General features: G+C 44.8%; 1 protein-coding gene across 15 annotated transcripts in view; it reads left to right on the top strand.

Annotated features, from left to right (window-relative positions):
- NFIA (nuclear factor I A) overlaps positions 1–19,849 on the top strand; it is a 284,426-nt gene that overhangs the window by 250,254 nt on the left and 14,323 nt on the right. For all 15 annotated transcript variants that reach the window (XR_005774321.1, XM_040408390.1, XM_040408397.1 and 12 more), the window contains one exon: positions 132–223. Coding sequence is in view for 14 of the 15 variants with exons in the window: in XM_040408390.1 (XP_040264324.1) it covers positions 132–223 (92 nt within the window). In the remaining variant the exon portion in view is untranslated. The remainder of the gene's footprint in view (positions 1–131; positions 224–19,849) is intronic.

Genomic DNA, 19,849 nt, shown 5'->3' with positions numbered 1-19,849 from the left:
TGCGCCCGATATCAGTAGCGTCAGGTGTATTTAACTCGTTAAGTTAACATTTGTTGCATCTGTATATTCAGAATGTTCCTTATCCTGTAGTGCTACATATTATTCACCTTTTTTATCTTTTTCACCCGCAGCCTACTCAACACCCAGCACTTCCCCTGCAAACCGATTTGTCAGTGTTGGACCACGAGATACAAGCTTTGTAAATATCCCTCAACAGACTCAGGTACGAAACTTCAGTTTTTTCTCTCCTAGCAGGCAATATTCTGGGAGATTTCAGTTATTTCCCCTTTCACTTACATTTCTGCTCTTAGATTCAGTTTTACATTTTGATCTTTTTTTTATATCTGGATGTGTTACATGGTTGTGTCTTTTTTAACCAGTATTATCATACTATACATTGTATCCCATTATTAGCATCCACCCCTTGGAGGTGCAGAAACAGTAACTTTGACTTGTTTTTTTATTGTTTTTTTTGGTGGGGGGGATGACGGGGGATGTTGCATAACTGTAGTTCTAAACAGTTGTAATACATGAAACTTGAGCCTGGTCCCTGCAAAAGCTGGTACTGATTTGACTAATTAGGGGTTGTTTTATTACCTAGCTTTATTATTTAGGCTTTTGGTTTAGTGCCACCTGTGGGTACATATCACGACCCAAATTGATTGGTCCTGAAATGCGTAGGTATCTACAAAGATACAAGAATTTTGAAGGATGTGCTCCAGCCAGACAGCTCCCTTGTATTCTTGAGAGCTGGTATTTTGGTGGGCAAACACTTAGGGTATTACAGAGATAAATCAAAGCTTCTTAAGGATGAGCGCCAACCAAACAGTCCCTTATTCTTTTTACTATTAAGGGTCATCAAAATTAATTGGGTGAAAATTAGAGTGCCCATTGGGTGGTGAATGTTTTAAAGTACAAAAAAATATTCCTAAAACGGCCTCCAGTGGATGGATGACCAGTTGAGAATTGAGGGTTGGTCAGAACTTGTTTGAGGCACCTATACATATCCTGACGGTTAGTCTTAGGATATTGGCTTTTGAGTCAGTATCAATGAACCAAAATGTTTGGTGGCGATATGTGTAGAGATTTACAAGGATACGTCAAGGCTTCTAAAGGTTAAGCTCCTGCCAGACAACCCTCTATATACTTGGGGGTCAGCACTAAGGTCAGCAAAATATGGAGCCCCTAAAATAACCCAGTGAAAGCGGTCTCACCCCAATGTCATCAGCTGTTATCCATGTGTTCCGAGCCCATAATGCTGTATTTTTACCTGAGCACTAGTATATGCCTGTTGTGTTTATTTTACCCTATCAAGAATAAGCTTCATTTCCACCCATTTTTTTAGGGATATTTTATCTAGAAGTTTTACGTCATGTGCTTTGAAGTCACCAAGACTTGAACTGAAACCTCAGCAGAGATATAGGGCTCGATAAGACCAAACTAACTAGATGAAACAGCGGCTGAAAGGCAGCGATGGAGTCGAGCTACTCAAGGTCAAGCTCGGTGTCACACAGATGTAAAGCCATGTAGGAAGGTAGCAGCAGGGCTTAAAAATGAGTGCTCGGGCTTCGAAAAGGTATAAAAGATTCAGGGCCAACCGGCTAATGATAATAATAGCGGCATAAAAATAAGGAAGCCTCCATGACCATGTGAGATGTGGCCTAGGATGCAGCCGTCATTGTAAAGGTCCCTTGACCAAACCACAGATCTGAAGAACCAGGATGTTGTGCAGTAATAACATGGCTGATGGTGAACGTCATGGCTCATGACATTGGTGTTGATTCGGCTTAACCGTATGGACAAGTTTCCTCCAGAAAGTTCGGATTTCTGGTTGGGTCTTCAGGCTCCTTCATGACATGTCCTTGAGTTCTGTGATTGTCTCCATCCATTTTGTTTCTGGTCTTCTGTTTCTTCCTACTTGTGATCATATTTGAGTTGAGTCTTCCCCTAAAATGTACAAAATACGGTAGGCTTCCTCCTCTTCTGGATGTCCTCACCCCAGATTGTGGCCGGATCTCTGCCGTACCCCATTGTAGTTGATGGGGCCGGCGGGCATTCAGTCCAGTGCCCGATCCAGTGAATCCCGGCAGGCTGTTCTCTGCTGGAACAGCCTGCCAGAATTACTAACACAGATGTGAAAGTAGCCTAATACAGCGCCCCATACCTCTTACATCCAGTGCCGTCTCCTTCGATGTAGATGTTCGCTTTTATCTTTTCCATTCAGACCAGACCGCCATGATGATTTCTTTCAGCCATCTCTTCTCTCTGCAGAGTTTGACAGACATCTTAGTTTCCTACTTTTCCATCATCATCCCACCTTCTCAACATCCCATCATGCACCCCCAAAACTATACTGCATAAACTGATAAACCCCCTGAAAATACTAGTTACACACAGATAGCGCCCCCTTCAATAATTATTGGAACACAATGCTCTAAAAAATAAAGAAAGAAGAAAACATCTTAGTGCCCCCAGTAGAGACAATGTCCCCACAATTCCCTCATGTGTTCCAATGACCCTTACTGTGTGCCACTAGAAAAAACACTTAGTGCCCGCAGTTGAGCTAAGGTGCCCATAGTGCCAGTATAAAATACTCCTATATAGTGCCCCCAGAAGATGCCCCATAGTGCTCCTCCCCTGTCCCCATAGTGTCCTCCATAATGTGGCAGTATAAAATGCCCCTATAGACTGCCCCACTAAGGCTACTTTCACACTAGCGTTCGGGTGTCCGCTCGTGCGCACCGTTTGAAGGGGCTCACGAGCGGCCCCGAACGCATCCGTCTGGCCCCAATGCATTCTCAGTGGAGGCGGATCCACTGAGAATGCATCCGCCTGCCAGCGTTCAGCCTCCGCTCAGTGAGCGGACACCTGAACGCTGCTTGCAGCGTTCGGGTGTCCGCCTGGCCGTGCGGAGGCGAGCGGATCCGTCCACACTTACAATGTAAGTCAATGGGGACGGATCCGCTTGAAGATGACACTATATGGCTCAATCTTCAAGCGGATCCGTTCCCTATTGACTTTCAATGTAAAGTCTGAACGGATCCGCTCAGACAACTTTCACACTTAGAAAATTTTCTAAGTTTTAATGCAGACGCATCCGTTCTGAACGGATGCGAACGTCTGCATTATCGGAGCGGATCCGTCTGATGAAACATCAGACGGATCCGCTCCGAACGCAAGTGTGAAAGTAGCCTTAGATGCCTCCACAATGCTCCTCTCCCCCTTTCCCCATAATGGCACCAAATGGGTGCCAGTATTAAATGCCTCTTTATTATGCCCCCATAGTGCTCTTCTCCCCCACTTCTCCATAGTGCCCCCCATAATGCATGCCAGTAAATGGGGCCCCCAGTAAATTCCCCCATAGTGCTCCTTTACCCCCCACTTCTCCATAGAGCACCCCATAATTAGTGTCAGTATATAGGGCCCCCAGTAGATACCCCTATAGTGCTCCCCCCCACTTCTCCATAGAGCCCCCCAATAATGCGTGCCAGTACATAAGGCCCATAGTGCTCCTTCCCTTCTTCTCCATAGTGCCCCCCATAATGTGCCAGTATATAGGGCCCCCATAGTGCCCCCTATAATGTGCCAGTATATTGGGCCCCCATAGTGCTTCCCCACTTCTCCATAGTGGCCCCTATAGTGCTTCCCCCTCTTCTCCATAGTGCCCTCCCATATTTTGGCAGTATATAGGGCCCCCATAGTGCTTCCCCTCTTCCACTAGGACTGTATCAGAGGAACGGGCAAGGGAGACGCCTCTCCCCTGCTCCTCCGCACCATTCATCTGTATCGCTGTCCTGAGGACGGTGATACAGATGAATATGGAGATGAGCGCTTCCACAATGGAAGGTCTCATCTCCACTCTTGCTGCCTCCAGACAGAAAGGGCCCCCCTCCGGCACTGGGCACTGCTGACGGCGCCCCCCTCTTCTGTCCTCAGTGATGCGCCCCGTGCGGTCGCACCCCTCGCCCGGCTGTAGAAACGGCCCTGGTCCTCAGTAACAGATGGGTCTGGGTCATTTTGAGGGGAGAACATAATCCCTGACTTTATGATCAGAGCTGTGATTTGCGATTCTGATCCATGGAAAAAAACTAAATGTCATCTATAAACAGCAACAGAATCGCTCTACAAGGTGTAAAATCAGATCGAGTGATGTTGACACACTTGATAGACAGGCACAGAGAGTCTTGTAGACATGGTCACGTCTTCTCCATCCAGTCAGCAAACATTAACTGCAGATAAGATGTAAGGAATTTATAAGAAACACAAATTCTAGCAGTGGTGGCACCAACCTGCTGCAGCGGGAGATTTGGAGGGCTTATAATAGGAGCTTTGAAAGAGTCTTCAGATGTGGTACAGTTACCTTGGTGATAGGAACGCCGGATCTGCCGGCTAGGTCTCTGGCCATCGCATTGAAATCCCCAGGGGCATCACTTTAGGTCTTCTTTAATGCAACTGCCATAATGGATCACCACTAAAGTTGCAGGAAATTGCAACTGTGTTACAACTTATTCAATTCAATGGCAGAGATGAGCACCTTATTGGTTTGGCCACTTTTGACTCCGTATTGACAGAGGAAAAAAGAGAAAAGTGCAGATTTATTTTAGGTCACCTGGTGCTTAACTTTGGTGCAACTGAAAATCAAACAACATTCAACCTCATCCTACAGTCAGTTGTGTGACATTCAACATCCTACTGCAGTCAAAGTAGTAATAAGGTGTTTAACGTCATCCTACAATCGGAGTTGTAGTAAAGTGTTCAACCTCATCTTACAATCGGAGTTGTAACATGGCGTTCAACCTCATCCTGTAGTCAAAGCTGTAGTACGGCGTTCAACCTCATCCTGTAGTCAAAGCTGTAGTACGGGGGTTCAACCTCATCCGACATTCAAAGCTGTAGTACGGCATTCAACCTCATCCTGTAGTCAAAGCTATAGTTTGGCGTTCAACCTCATCCTACAGTCAAAGCTGTAGTTTGGCGTTCAACCTCATCCTACAGTCAAAGCTGTAATATGGCGCTCAACCTCATCCTACAGTCAAAGCTGTAATATGGCGCTCAACCTCCTCCTACAGACAAAGCTGTACTATGGCGTTCAACCTCATCCTACAGTCAAAGCTGTAGTACGGCGTTCAGACTAATCCTACAGTTAAAACTCTAGTACAGCATTCAACCTCATCTGAACATCAAAGCTGTAGTACGGCACTCAACCTCATCCTGCAGTCAAAGCTGTAGTACGGCGTTCAACCTCATTCGACAGTTAAAACTTTAGTACAGCATTCAACCTTATCTAAACATCAAAGCTGTAGTATGGTGTTCAACCTCATCCTACAGTCAAAGCTGTAGTACGGTGCTCAACCTCATCCTACAGTCAAAGCTGTAGTACGGTGCTCAACCTCATCCTACAGTCAAAGCTGTAGTACGGTGCTCAACCTCATCCTGCAGTCAAAGCAGTAGTACAGTGCTCAACCTCATCCTGCAGTCAAAGCCGTAGTACAGGGCTCAACCTCATCCTGCAGTCAAAGCCGTAGTACAGTGCTCAACCTCATCCTGCAGTCAAAGCCGTAGTACAGTGCTCAACCTCATCCTGCAGTCAAAGCCGTAGTACAGTGCTCAACCTCATCCTGCAGTCAAAGCCGTAGTACGGTGCTCAACCTCATCCTGCAGTCAAAGCTGTAGTACGGTGCTCAACCTCATCCTGCAGTCAAAGCCGTAGTACAGTGCTCAACCTCATCCTGCAGTCAAAGCCGTAGTACAGTGCTCAACCTCATCCTGCAGTCAAAGCCGTAGTACGGTGCTCAACCTCATCCTGCAGTCAAAGCTGTAGTACGGCGTTCAGACTAATCCTACAGTTAAAACTCTAGTACAGCATTCAACCTGAACATCAAAGCTGTAGTACAGTGTCCATCCTCTTCCAACAGTCAAAGTTGTCGTTAGGCGTTCAACCTCAGTAATCTACGATTTTGATCGTTCTTATTAAATCCTATACATATTATTTCATCTTTTATGACTTTGTCCCTTATCCAATGCTTTGTTCTATTCACTTTTCAGTATGGTGGAGGTAGGTGCAAAAGTTTCACCATAAACTCGGTGTATGCGATCTGCTTCATGTGTTTGCCACAATATATCTCACTCATCTATAAGGTTGTAGGCTTTGTGTGTATATACCGTATATATATGTGTCCCATCAGCTTTATGCCCATAGAGCCGCTGCGCATTGCCACCCTGCTGACTGTAGTCCTTCTCCTTGCGGATTGTTTGCTGCTTTTCTCTCTTCTTTTCCACTATCTCACTTTTTCCTGCTTGTCTGTCACTTCTGGACGGACAACATCTCTGTTGTTTCTATTTTTAACGAAACTGCGATTTGCACTATTTCAAGAATGGCCGAACTCGACACCGGCTCAGCGCTTGACATAATGCCACAGGTGTGGAATCCAAAACCACATAAATCATTTCACTTTGAATCCACCAGACATTGCTTTCCCATCCTGTTTATGACCCTTAAAAGTGCCCATCACTGACTGGACGGAGGCAGGTGCCTTGCAATCCAGGAAGGTAGTCCAATGTGCGCAGGCAATCACTCCATGAAGGGTTAATATCCCTGTTATTGTCCATGAGGCAGTGTTTCACCGGTCTTCTCTTGTGCCGCGGTTACCAAAAAAAATGGTTGCCCATCCATGGCTCTTAATTCAGGTTTCAAAATGGCTATTCCGTCTGAGCAAATGATTCTCACAGCTGAGGGTTTGTTATAATTGCGTCCAGTCTAGAAAAGTTTCTGTGAGCTAAACAGATAAATAGCACAAATCTCTCCCCTGTCCTACAATGTATCAGTGCAGGTAAAATGTATCAGTCTGGAGTGCACAGGGACTGAATACAAGTGTAGCAATCCTACACTATCACTGCTTGCTGTCTCCAGTGAAGCTCACAATCTAATGATTACCAGCTGTGTCCACCTTTTGCTATCAGTTTCTTTTATTGTTTCAATGTATCTCAAGTGAAAAATAAAGCAACTTTGTATCCTGTCGTCTCCATCTCCATGCTCTCATCTGTAAGGCCCCTTTCACGCTGGCGTTTTGGTTTCCATTTGTGAGATCCGTTCAGGGCTCTCGCAAGCGGTCCAAAACAGATCAGTTTTGCCCTAATGCGTTCACTTTGCCTCCGTTCCGCCTCCATTCCACTTTGGAGGCTGCTTGCAGCGTTTTGGTGTCCGTCTTACGAAACTGAGCCAAACGGATCCGTCCTGACACACAATGTAAGTCAATGGGGACGGATCTGTTTTCTCTGACACAATCTGGCACAATAGAAAACGGATCCGTCCCCCATTGACTTTCAATAGTGTTCAAGACGGATCCGTTTTGGCTATGTTAAAGATAATACAAACGGATCCGTGCAGACGGTTGTGTTATCTGAACGGATGCGTTTGTGTAGATCCATGACGGAGACAGAAGGGAGTATGACTGCAGGGTCAGACTACATGATGTTCTCTTGTAGTCTGTTGCCATGGAAACTGATAAATCTCCATTGGCGCTGTAAACACCAAAAGATTATTTTTTTTTAAATCAAGACTATTGGCAAAGTTGCTTAATTTCAGATGAATTTAGCTGCACATGTAAACAAAGGCTTTATGGCGGACTTACCCCCATAGTATATGCCCCCCCCCTATTGTTACATAGTTACATAGAATTCAAACTGTTCCATTAAGCCCATTATCCCAGTATAATGTTCTTTATGTGTGAACTGTCTTTGTGAACCCTGCAAAAGCCCCCAGACCCAGGACAACACAGGGGACATGAGAGTAAAACAAGGAAGCCAGTGCTGTATGACATGTGGAGAATCTGCCAGCATAGCCGCCCGTGCCCTGTAGAATTGGGGTAGAGGTTATAGCAACCATCCAGAAATGGGGATAATATGATGTTTTTGTTGGGGGTTTGGACAGTCTACCTCATACAAGAGCAATGGTGCACTGCCCTTTCAGGACTCTGGGAAAGCTCTGACGGTACCCCTGCAGACACAGGGTTGGATTTATGCGTCTGGGAAAGCTGGGTGACTACCCCTATGAGAGCTGTAATTAGTGGCCATATTTGCTGTCACCCATCTTTCCCAGACATAGACTTTTAATTGTAGGGTGTAAATGCACTTTAAAGCTTCTCCTTATATAGTTGGGTGCCCGTCGCCCCTGTTAGAAACGCCACCAAGTGGCCGACTGGGAGATTGCAACAAGAAGCACATGGTGACCACTCCCTCATGGAAGACTTGCTAGGAGTTGTAGTTCCACACGTCTCCAGCCTATACTCTAATATTCCCTCTATAAAATCTGATAAATTCTGGATTGTCTAATGTCTATAAAAATAGCCCTGAAGACAAGATCAGAAGACTTTGTCCTCCCCACTCAGTCTTCAGCCTCTTCCTGAGAAATTCCGCCATATATATTGTATTTTTGCACCGGGTGACCAGATGGTCCGGATTAACAGATGTCGGATTACAAGAATGTTGCCGAGTTTGTGGCGTTCATTAACCACTGGCTGGTTTTCCGTCAGCTGCCTCCTTTTTAGCGGGGGCTTCAGCAGCCCCATTTAGCGTCCGGTCAGACATCCAGATTAGTGGGCGATGTTACTGCATCAGGCTGTCGGATCAATGAATTGACCCTGTCTGTCAGGGCGGTCGGTACAGTAATTGTTACCAGGGAGAGATGGAGAGAACGTGTCCGGATGATGCGAATGAATACCGTATTGCGTTTAGTTCCGCCACTGTAGTCATCCTGCGTTCCCTCTGCAGAGTACATTATTTATGGCCAGGGCTTGAAGCTTCGGGGTCTCATTGAAGGCATTGATCTGACCCAGGTGATCCAGACCTGACGGCGGTTTTGCATCCTTCCCCCGTCCGCTTCAGACTTCCATCAAGTTGCATTTGTTTGACTGGCAGCTTAGAACTCATCCTGCCGATAGCATCGATCTCTCGTCCCTGTCCCCGGGGATCTAGAGAGGAACATTAATCACCGAAAAGCAGCTGCTGCAGAATCTTGTGCCACTTGTAATTATAGTATACCGGCTCCGGGGGACGCTCTGGTGACATGGGCAGTCATACCAGGCACCACACACCAGATCTACCACCGTAGCAGAATATATAGGCAGTGAGCCTCCGGAAAACGTATATATGTCGTCATGAGTAAAGGGGGCAGTATTCCCGGGGGGAAGGGCTGCAGCTATCAATTATTTTATTCCAACGATCAATCGAGTACTCTAATAAGAAAAAAAAAAATAATTAAAAGAACATTTTCCTTTATAAAAACTCATCAGCCCCCCCCCCCCGTGCCATCATCAGCCCCTGTGCCATCAGTCCTCAGCGTCATCAGCCCCTTTCATGCCATCAGCTCCCCCCAGTGACATCAGTCCTCTGTGCCATCAGCTCCACCCAATGCCATCAGTCCTCTGTGCCATCAGCTCCACCCAATGCCATCAGTCCTCTGTGCCATCAGCTCCCCCCAGTGACATCAGTCCTCTGTGCCATCAGCTCCACCCAGTGCCATCAGTCCTCTGTGCCATCAGCTCCACCCAATGCCATCAGTCCTCTGTGCCATCAGTCCTCAGCGTCATCAGCCCCTTTCATGCCATCAGCTCCCCCCAGTGACATCAGTCCCTGTGACCCGAGCTCCACCCAGTGCCATCAGTCCTCTGTGCCATCAGCTCCACCCAATGCCATCAGTCCTTTTTGCGATCAGCTCCCCCCTGTGCCAACAGCTTCACCCAATGCCATCAGTCCTCTGTGCCATCAGTCCTCTTTGCCATCAGCTCCACCCAATGCCATCAGTCCTCTTTGCCATCAGCTCCCCCTGTGCCAACAGCTCCACCCAATGCCATCAGTCCTCTTTGCCATCAGCTCCACCCAATGCCATCAGTCCTCTTTGCCATCAGCTCCCCATGTCTTCAGTCCTCTGTGCCAATCGCCCCTCCATGCCATGTCCCCCAGTGCCATCAGCCTCTCCATGCCATGCCCCCCAGTGCTATCAGCTCCTCCATGCCCCTCCTCCCCCTGTAATACTTACCTTTCCTGGCCAATATGGAGTCCACAGGAGAAAGGACCACAGCGTCTTCTTCTTCCCAACATGCACTCGGACCTGACGTCACACAGTATCAGGCGGCGCACGCCAGGACAGTGCAGCGCGGTGCCGACGGGAGACCCCGGAGCGGTGAGTGATAGGCTTCACTTTACTCACGCTCCGTGGTCACATGATCAAAACGAATGACTGCTATATAGGCAGTGTATGGCAGGTTTATGTGTTTAATGTATGGCTCTAGGAGTTCTAAGAACAGCTGAGAGAAGTGTGCATGCTGGGAATTGTAGTTTCACACCAGCTATAGTGCAGGAGGATGCATAACCCTGGTGTAGGAACTATATGGCAGTATTATGTTTGCGCCGTATGATTCTTATTTAGGCACTACAGACCCATAGTGTGTGCACTGTATGACTAATCTAGGCATTATTTGATGCTCAATATGACCAGTATCTGGGTGCTATGTGACAGCATTTTGTGTGCATTATATGACTATTATGTGACTGCATTGTGTGCCTTTTATGACTAATATGCAGGCACTATATAGCAGCATTCTTGTTCATTATTTGACTATTATTTGGCCACTATATGATAGCATTATGGCCGTATTAAGTGTGCACCATGAGACTATTATGTAGGCACTTTATGGCTGGATTATGTGTGCACTTTATGACCCTACTATTATGTAGATAGTATGCACGATATAGCTGCATTTTGTGTTCAATATATGACTATTATTTGCCCATTATATAGTACAGCAGCATTATGGCTGTATTAGGTGTGCATTATAGCATTATGTTTGCACTATAGGAGTTTATCACGTAGGCACTTTAAGGCAGGATTATGTCTGCACTTTATGAGCCTATTATTTTATAGGTAATATGCACTATATAGCATTTGTGTTCACTCTAGAACTATTATTTGGATGCTATATGGCAGCATTGTGGCTTTATTAAGTGTGCACTATATGATTACTAGATGGGAAGCAGAGGAGCATTATGGCATTATTATGTTTGCCCTATATGACTCTCTTTTGTAGGCACGTTATGAGCCTGCTATTACGTAGGTAGTATGCAGTATGTATCGGTATTGGGTGCACTAGATGTCGCTGGTTACAGGACACCAGTTGACCTAACTCTTCAGATTGCCATGAATAACAGTAAAATTCCTTCAATCCGGCTGTAATTTAGTCCAAAGAGATCCTCAAGATAACAGCAGCGCGTCCCGCAATAATGTATCACCCTGGGGGCTTCACTTTGTTTCATTTACCGCAAGCGATGAAAGCTTCGGACTACACCGCACTGTAAACATATGATGGCGACATGACATCTGAAGCCAGGGTAGTGTCCGCTGTGTACCGTAGCCTTTCTAGAGAACTTTATTATTTCTGAGCTTGAAAATTTGATGTCAAGCAGCAAACCGTCTGAGAAAGCTCCGCGGGGTCTCACATTCCTTTCTTGGTGCATGGAGACCATGTTTGACAATGGAGTGACATTGAGATTACATGCAAATTAGACTCGGCCATAAGCCCCTGCATGTTGTGTCTGGTGCAGTCCGACTCAGGACATGAGTCTCCAATAAAACGGCATTAAGCAACTCCCGGTGTCTAATTAAACAGATAAATCAGGTGTGTGGGGGGAACCTGAACATGTCCATAGGAACCAAGGTGTGTGGGGGGAACCTGAACATGTCCATAGGAACCAAGGTGTGTGGGGGGAACCTGAACATGTCCATAGGAACCAAGGTGTGTGGGGGGAACCTGAACATGTCCATAGGAACCAAGGTGTGTGGGGGGAACCTGAACATGTCCATAGGAACCAAGGTGTGTGGGGGGAACCTGAACATGTCCATAGGAACCAAGGTGTGTGGGGGGAACCTGAACATGTCCATAGGAACCAAGGTGTGTGGGGGGAACCTGAACATGTCCAAAAGAACCAATCTTATGTCTCACTGCAAAATTCGACAAATAGATGGGGCATGTTGGATTCATCATGTCCAGTTCTATAATGTCTTCCTGGTATCATGCTAGTGCTGTGCTCTGAGCCAATCGGATGTCTTCCCTGCTGCTCTTCCTCCCCTCTCACAGCATGCAGACTCATACATAGAAAGAGAGAAACTGCAGCTGCATCCCCCTCCTCCCTGACTTCTAGTTATTGTCTTAAACTAGACGAAGGGTATGCTCACACGCTGAACAAGTGGCATGTCGGTCAGAAATACGTAGAAATCCATGTGTGTGAACATACCTTTAAGGTGCCCATACATCTTCAACAGCTATCCACCAAACAGCAGACTTCTCTTATACCAGAAGGCTGGCCTCAGTCCAATGTGCATCAGTTTTCAATTAGGAATAGGCGGCTTCCAGACTCTTCTCGCATCGGGTTGTCTCCTATGGAAACAAACCAAGCATGTTGAAATTCAATACGACCAATCCTTTCCCCCAACATCTGCCACCGGGGGGGTGGTTACGAGCCAAAATCGATGTTTCGGCCAACTTTTTTCCCGAACATTAGCACTGATCCACGGGCTGCCGGACAGTGAGATACGGCAGACAATTTAGGTATTGCGTGGACATAAAAATTGATAAATTTTAAGCTTTACCACATTTTTCTGAATGTTTTCCGACACTTCCTACAACCAACGTTTTTTTGTAGGTCCTCCCATCCTGTTTAGATTTCTGGAGAAGAGCAAGGACCACCACCTACATTGTGCATATATGCATTTACCGCTAATTGCTACTCAATTGGTTACAAAGTTCACGGACAATCTCAGGTTTCCAAAAACAAAGCAAAACGAGGCACAAAAAAACTCCACAAATAAACATGGCCGCCTAGCAACGGGGGGTTACACGCCAGCGAGCCAACATTGAAAAAGGATATTTCAAAGAGATTTGGCAACATCTCGAAGACCAGCACCTCTCCATTGTCTGCTCTGGACGTTAATGGTGCGTTCTGCGGGGTGATCAGATGTCGGTCCTATTGTCTGCATCCAAAAGGCTCACATGTTCTTGATCAAACAGGACAGTAACATGTGAAAAGCCCATATCGTGTGCAGTGGGAAAAAAGCTCTTGGAATCTGCCTCCTAACCAATATTGTTGATTTAGCGAGCATATGGTTGGAAAAGGTCGAAGGCTTTGTATCCCACCTACAGTTACTTTATGAAATTGCTTTTGGTTGGGATGGGGTGGGATCAGCAGGGGATCGGCTTTCATAAGGCTTTGGAGAATCTGAGGTCTCTTTTACTTCTCTTTTTTTTTTAACCCCTTCTTACATCCTAAATTAGAAAACAAAATGATACAAAAATGTTTCAAAAAATTGACCTCTTCAAAAACTTTCTTTACTTTGTAACAATTTATTTATTTATTTTATTCCCCCCCCCCCCCCCCCCCCCCCTTTGAACCCAAGAAGAAGAATTAACATTCTGAGCAGCAAAATGACCACGCCAAAGATCTAAGCTGCGGGATGTTTTTTTTTTTACAATTTCTAACTCCCGTGTCTTTTAATCCCGATGCAGAGCCTTAAGTTTGAAGAAAGTCTTGTCCAGGGCTGTGTTTAAATGGCTGCAATCTATTTTTTATGAAAAAGCAGGAAACAAGCTGTCCTCAGTAAAAAGATTTACAAAATGTAATCATTGTTGAAATATTCTCTTTGAACTGGCCGGGTCCACAGGGGTCTGTGGCTCCCAATACCCTGTTTTTCTTAAGAACACCCTCACAAGTTCCTCTTTAAGATCAGGTACTGTGCTGGTGTTCTCTTTGAAGTCCTGAATGAATGAAAGAAAAGCATAATAAAAGGGGACTGTTGATCAAGCATAAAATACACTTTAAGCCGACAGAATAGCAGAGTTAACACATACTAAGCTGCTTTTACACCCCCCCCTCCCCTCTCTTTTTCACTTTTTTTCCTGTGCTTTGTATACAGTGGGGTTTTATAGTATAAAAAAGTCTCTGATCTGTGTACTATGCCATTTCCTAAAAAAAAAAAAAATCTAAAGTACTATTGGGAGTCTCGTCCCCTCTATCTGCCCTAATTTATTTTTTATTTTTTTATTTAGATTTAATTTTTTTTAATGGAGAGGAAAAACAATTTGAGGTGTTGCCAACTATTGCATAGGCTTATGAGAAGACCCCTTGTTTCTTTATATTATATTCTGCTTATATGGTATTTATCAGTGTTTTTGATGGCAAGAAGTGCATAGTCTGTCACTGCTCATGTTGTCGAACACGATGGAACCCAGTTGGAAACCTGTAAAGACTCCACCAGACATGTTTTTCATTCTGAAAAGAGTTTCTTAAAGGGCACCTGACACCAGGATCAACCACTTTAAATCAGGGGTGCCAGCAGGTAGAGCTGATCCTGCTGAGTAAAATGATACCTGGCTTCTGAAGATCAGTTGTGGAGTTTCCAAAAAAATACTTTTTAGACTGCTTCACTGCCCTGCAGGGGCGGGGCCTAGCTCCTAGGCGTACCCCAGCTCCTCAGCAGTCTCGTGCTGGCCCCACACCTAAGCACACTGACGCCCTCATTTATATCAAGAGTAAAGGTCTTTTTTTTTTCTTCTCAGGAACGCTGCACCTGATTTTCACAAAAGGAGTACCATTTTATTCAGCAGGATCAACTTTACCAGAGTTAATAAGTTTGCCAAAAACATTATTTGTCCCCCCCCCCCCCCCCCCCCCCCCCCCCCCCCCCTCTTCCCAGTAATTTCAGGTACATTCATCTTCTGGTTATGGCCATCTTTAGCTTGAGAGTTGGGATTTGCTTGCACAATGGTAGTAGACAAGTCTCTACCTCACATTTTCAAATGGCCCATACTGGTCCCAACAGCAAAAGACAATGTCTGATACCTACAATGATGGAGCAGAGGTGGAAGACCCAATAGAAGATGATATGGGATATGAACAACCAGAATTACTCCACCCTGACCAAGAATATTATGTTCTATATGGTGAGGATTTATCAGGCTTCAGCAGCACATTAGTTTTTGTTTATCCCTTATGGTGCCAGGAACATAGAAATCAGTGCATTTCATATGTATATCGCCCATCGGTTCCTGCCCGCTCTGTGCCTGTCACAGTGATTAACTACTATATAAAGCACCTGGGCATTAGCCCATAACCCCTTATCTCCTGGCCACCAGCCTAGGCCACTACAAGGTCTAATCTTCACACTTCTTAAGTGCCCTCAGGTCGGTAGATAAGGATTAATTAGTAGAGAGTCCGGGTCAGCCAGTTCCTTCTAACAGTCGTGATATCTTGTGCCCAGAGAGGAGAAGACATCGGGTTATTGCAATTATATCTCCTGATGCTACAGATAATACACCATGCAGGATTAGTAGAGAAATGAATTTGTGCATTACAGCTCTGCTATATCTGAATAGTTATCTTTTATAGATTGGATATTTAAAGGGATAGTCCCACAAAATTGCTCAGTTAGCAGTGCCCGCATCCTCCACCAATGACAACCTCTACTCTCCATTGAAACGAATTGGAGTTACAGAAAGTGTCTAGTGACTGCATTCTTTGCTTGGTCAAGGTGAAATAAAAATTGTCTCCCTGATTTGTTTGCATCATGTGGACCCGTCTTGGCTTTTATCCTGGAGCTTTCACTCATTTTTCTAAGGAAAGAATATTTGGTGTTAGAGGCCCGATGGATATTGGATATTAGCTAGCTGTAAGCGAGCACCAGGCGAGGTTTCCCTGCCGATTAATCCAAAGTGTATCGACACGGACTCTCAAAGTGTTAAACTGAATTTACATGTCCTCAAATAACTCCTCGATTTGGAAACGTATGCCAAGTGTCACACCCTGTTCTGGATTCCACATTAACAATCTCCTTCCTCAGTGTTAAACTTTGCCCTTCAGGACTTTTGTTTAACTTTGTAATTTGAAAAGCAGAAAATGCTGGCTCGCAAATCTCGCACAGGTGACACCGTCCTGGGCCTTTGCTTTTGGTTTACGGCGGAAAACCACAGGCGAGAGAATCACAAAAGCAGAATGTGTTACAGTCTAACCTCACGTAATTACTGGGGATCCGCTCCAGCATCCTGCACGTAGAAAAATCTTGGGCATCACGTAGATAAATGCTGAAGAGGGTTGAGACGTCCAGCCATACCAAGATGGTGCTGAATAGCCCCATCTCCCTGGAAAACATGAGCAGCAAAGGATGGCAGTAGTTCCTACTGTAGTTGCAAATGTAGCTTTTACTTTTGAGTTACCTTGTTGCAAAACTTTGTGAATTGCATACTGGAAATGGCTTAAAGGGGTTTTCCAGCCATTTTTTTTAAAGGGTCATCATGGCAAAAGAAAAAAAAAGAATCTGTCCCGGTCCCGCTGGTCTGTACTTCCTGGTTCCTTTCAACAATTGACCACTTAGCCATTCATTGCCTGAGTAGTCACAAATTCTGTGTGCCCAGAGAAATCAGGCAGCAGAGGACAGCAGGGAACCAGGAAATGTCAAAACAAGAGCAGCAATACTTTTTGTTTTTATTTTTTTATTTTTTGTGCCATTTTAACCTTTTTTTTTATTTGTCTGGAAAACCCCTGCAAAGCTTACTCCGCTCTTTCCAGAACTCCAGTAAAGTTCAATGGAGAGAACCAACCGTTCACTCATTTTCTGCCTGGTTGTAAAACAGCCTAGAAGTGGGGCCCGCAGCTAGAAAACAAGTATCCCTTAAAAGTTGGGAGGATATTGTGTTGGGTCTCACTGCCGGAACCCCCAAGATCTAGTGGTCAAATGCCGCAAGGTGTTCTTTGATAGCCATAGGATATCCATGTTATATTTACTTACCTATATATATACCCTAGTAGGACAAGGCCTTTGGAAAGCAATGGTCTAATGTGGACAACCTCATGAACATGAAGGTTCACCCTTGGTAAACCCTACACCAGGGAAAGTAAGCCTGAGTGACTTGACATCCCAGGTTGTCCACCACATTAAGGGTACTTTCACACTTGCGGCAGAGGATTCCTGATCCGGCAATCCGGACGCAAACTGATGGCATTTGTCAGACAGATCTGGATGTGGATCCGTCTGACAAATGCATTGAAATACCGGATCGGTCTCTCCGGTGTCATCTGGAAAAACGGATCAGGTATTTTTTTTTTTGGCATTTTTAAAGGTCTGCGCAGACCGGAAAGCCAAATCTATTTTGCCGGAACACTTAATGCCGGATCCGGCACTAATACACTTCAATGTAAATTAATGCCGGATCTGGCGTTCCGGCAAGTGATCAGTATTTTTGGCCGGAGAGAAAACGTAGGAGGAACTTAACTGATGCATCCTGAATGGATTGCTCTCCATTCGGAATGCATTAGGATAAAACTGATCAGTTTTTATTTTCGGTATTGAGCTCCTGTGACGGAACTCAATAACGGAAAACAAAAACGCTAGTGTAAAAGTACCCTAACTCAACTGGCTATCACAAACGCAAAGAGTTCTGTCCAACAGAGATGATTTCCATCAGTCGTCTTGTCATCGTGTTGGCAAAGACCCAATTATCGGTATCCAGTAACTCATCATTTCTAGAACCTACAACCAAACAAGAAGAAATCTAATTTCCAAATCCTGAACTGATTCTACCTGACCTTGACCAGGTAGTTTCAATGCCTTTCGTTAGATTGTGGTGAATCTTTTTGTTCGGTTGGGATACGCTACATAGACGACTATGTTAATGGAGAAGGTATTATGCGCTAAATGCTACGTCTGCAGTTTAGTCGTGAAAGATGAAATTGTCAAAAGCTTCTATGTATTCGTCCATCACGGTGGGACGGTCACAGATCAGCAGGTATATCAATGAGAGGAACTTCTTGTTTAGAATGCAGCCGAGAGTATATTGTTTATGGTTCATAAAGTCTTACTACTGTCCTCCGACACCGGCGCATCCGTGTTTCGTCTTTCGTGGTGCAGTAAATTAAGGAAGAAGGAAAAAGTAGTGTAAAAAATGCTCCTCCGAGGACAGTAAAACCCTGTTCACTTTGCAATGGTTAAATGGTATTTTATACGCGTCTTCTGTGTGGGGCTGCTTTGCATTACATGAGTCGAGTACCTTGGAGATGACACACATCTGCGAGCAGTTTATTAAACCCTTAGTCAGCACTTTTCAATCTGATGTGATTACTCCTTCATTTGACTGGAGAAAGGAGAAGCTAAGATCTCATACCGGACTGCAAAATTCTGTCTGATGTTTCTCCTTGAAGAATGAAAGGAGGACACGAGGAATATTCTTGAAGACAGATGAGCGGTGATCGCTTCTTAGTTAGGGGTGATACAATGGAACAAATTGTCAGGACTTGTCATGGTCGTTGACGAGACACAGGGCAGGAGACTCTTTAACGTCACACTAAATTTGTGTAGTAATTGGCTGTGAAATGCGTTAACGTGGCACTTGGTGATGCAGAAATCCTGCAGGTCTGATATCCATGAAGGATAGTAGTGGCCAAATCTAAAAAGCAAAAACGTAAAGAAAAAATAATTCTAACGCATCTAACAGCCTGGAAAATGCACCAGTCCAGCAATGCATTCCAGCCAAGGAGAGTTGGACGCCTCAGATGTTACCATAGTGCAATGAGGTCAAGAGGTTTGTCTACTTTTGACAATCCCTTTTTGTTCAAAGGATCCCAAAAAAGTGCTAATAGCAGGTGGTCCCATCCATCAGCTACAATCTTTAAGGGTACCTGGACGCAAGTGTTCAATTCCCCTGCAGCACCACCTGCAAATCATCTATCAAATGGTTCTCGTTGGAATCAATGGACTTCTACATGTAGTGCATGAATGTGTTGAGTCCTCCAGAGAGAGAAGAGGCTCCAACTTGGCTAATTGATGAATGTCCTTATGCCCTAAATAAGGTATTTGAAAATAGGTAGTCTTAAGATGGTCATCCACATCAGATGTATATTGTCCAAACCAGCCAATTTTAATGGAAGAAACAGCCATCTAATATTTTTGGGGACCTCTTGACTCCCCTCTGATTGGCAGATGTTGAAAGAAATATGGATCAGGCTGTTAGATATCAAAATGCCTGATCCTTTTGCTCTTTGGGAAATATGCCACCATCAGAGGACTCTGGCAGTGGCTTACTCCCTTCTGCCTGGAGGCAAATGTGCATGAGTATGTGGGAGGGTCAGTAGAGAGAGCGCTTGTCAAAGAAGTCCTTGGTCAACAGATATCTCATGTTTACACCCAGTCTAAGCCTTACAACCCCTTGGGATCAATGATACAAAGTAGCCATACTGTAGCCAAAGTATTGGAAGATTTATGGTCACTGGATCCAGCCACCTGGGGCATAGCTTAAAGTGTAACTTTCATTCTTTTTTTTATTTTTGTAATATATTGGGGCAGTGATACTGACCATTTTTGTAATATACTTTCATTACTGAAATTGCACATTTTTCTTAGAAAAATAGCTCTAAAGTTGCCCATTTTGAGCCTTAGCAATGCTCCTGTCTTCTGTTTACATAACTGTGGAGACTTGCTCAACACTGACTGTGTTATGTAAACAGAAGACAGAGGAGCGTTGCTAAGGCTCAAAATGGGGCACTTTAGAGCTATTTTTCTAATAGAAATGTGCAATTTTAGTAATTAAAGTATATTACAAAAATGGTCAGTATCACTGCCCCTAAAAATTACACAAATAAAAAAAGAATGACAGTTACACTTTAAAACTCATGAGTCACAAAGCAAAAAACTGTAACAAACCACTGACCTACCTTAGGCCATTTATAATATTGCTGTCTCAGGTGCTACTTCCAACTTTTTTATGCACATTTATACATTTGCCAACAGTTCCAATTTTGGTGGGACTACCCT

The sequence above is a fragment of the Bufo bufo genome, chromosome 9, assembly GCF_905171765.1.
Source record: "Bufo bufo chromosome 9, aBufBuf1.1, whole genome shotgun sequence".
NCBI lineage: Eukaryota > Metazoa > Chordata > Amphibia > Anura > Bufonidae > Bufo > Bufo bufo.
The sequence above is the reverse complement of the archived record's forward strand: the minus strand, read 5'-3'. Positions and strand labels throughout refer to the sequence as shown.